This window comes from Eurypyga helias, unplaced genomic scaffold (assembly GCF_000690775.1).
Source record: "Eurypyga helias isolate BGI_N326 unplaced genomic scaffold, ASM69077v1 scaffold30593, whole genome shotgun sequence".
Classification (NCBI taxonomy): domain Eukaryota; kingdom Metazoa; phylum Chordata; class Aves; order Eurypygiformes; family Eurypygidae; genus Eurypyga; species Eurypyga helias.
Window position 1 is genome coordinate 1 of NW_010243557.1, and position 1034 is coordinate 1034.

Sequence of the window (1034 nt, forward strand, 5' to 3'; positions counted from 1 at the left end):
AGCTGCGGGGGGACGCGGCAAAAACTGACAGGGGTGGAAATAACCACCTGAAAATTCCGATTTGGGTTTTGCATCCCAGCTGGAGGGATGGCGGGGGGACGAGGACACCCTTGCCCCGCGCCCGCTACCTGTACAGCTCCATGTCCAGCTTGTTGCCCAGCAGGAGCACGGGCCGGCGGCGCGGGCAGCTCCCGGCGCGCAGGGTGAGGACCTCCAGGTACCGCTGGCAGCCCTCGAAGCTCTTCCTGTCATCGATGCTGTAGACGACAAGGAAGGCGCTGGCCCAGCGCAGGTAGCGCTCGCAGTTCCCAGGGCCATCCTGGGGGCAAAAGCAAGTGGATGAGCCCATCTCCGGGTCGCGCCGGTTGGCACCCGCGGCATCCCGGTGTCTCACCTGGTCGGCGGTGTCCATCACCTTCAGCAGCACGGGCTGCTGGTCCACCAGTTCCTCTGAGGCGTAGGTGTCCTCTGCAAGGAGAGGAGTGGTGGTGGGAATGGGCTGGAGTATCCCGTCTTCCCCAAAGCCAAGAACAGCCCTGGGTGCTTGGAGCACCACGAAAAAAGCCCATTCCCTAGTGAGGATCCTCCGCCAGTGCCTCCCGCCTCACTCCTTCCCAGCGTTATTTTGGGGGTGATGCTGCGGGAAGGCCGGCTGGGGGCGGCTGGTTTTCCCTCCCTGCGTGCCGCAAGCGTGGGCTCCCATGGGAGAAGGAGGGAGGGGAAGGAGCCCGGCGCGGCCACCGCTGCGCCCAGGGCTCAGCCCTTATCTACGGACCGCGACCTGGTGAGATAAAGCGAGCCGGGGGCTGGACTCCGCGGCTGCTTCCCAATAAATCAGGGGAAAGGAGCACCCCTTTCTTCGGGAAGGAGGGCAGCAGGGAGAACCACTCAGCCATTCCCCCGGGGAGGAAGATGCCGTGTCCCAGCCGGGTCCTAACGGATGCGTTTCGGAAAGGTTTTGACGTGGGAAGATGAAACCACATTCCCAAAAAAGATGGGAGAAGGAAAGGATTTATTCTTCTTTCCTAAGAGTC

At 62.7% G+C, this 1034-nt stretch overlaps 1 protein-coding gene across 1 annotated transcript; it reads right to left on the reverse strand.

Moving 5' to 3' along the window:
* Positions 1-124: 124 nt before the first annotated feature.
* RASL12 (RAS-like, family 12) lies at positions 125-468 on the reverse strand (the record flags this gene model as incomplete). Its single annotated transcript, XM_010149476.1, has 2 exons — positions 125-319; positions 395-468. Coding segments are annotated over 2 exons (269 nt in total), but the record flags the coding sequence as incomplete, so codon positions are not given.
* Between the last annotated feature and the right edge of the window lie 566 nt (positions 469-1034).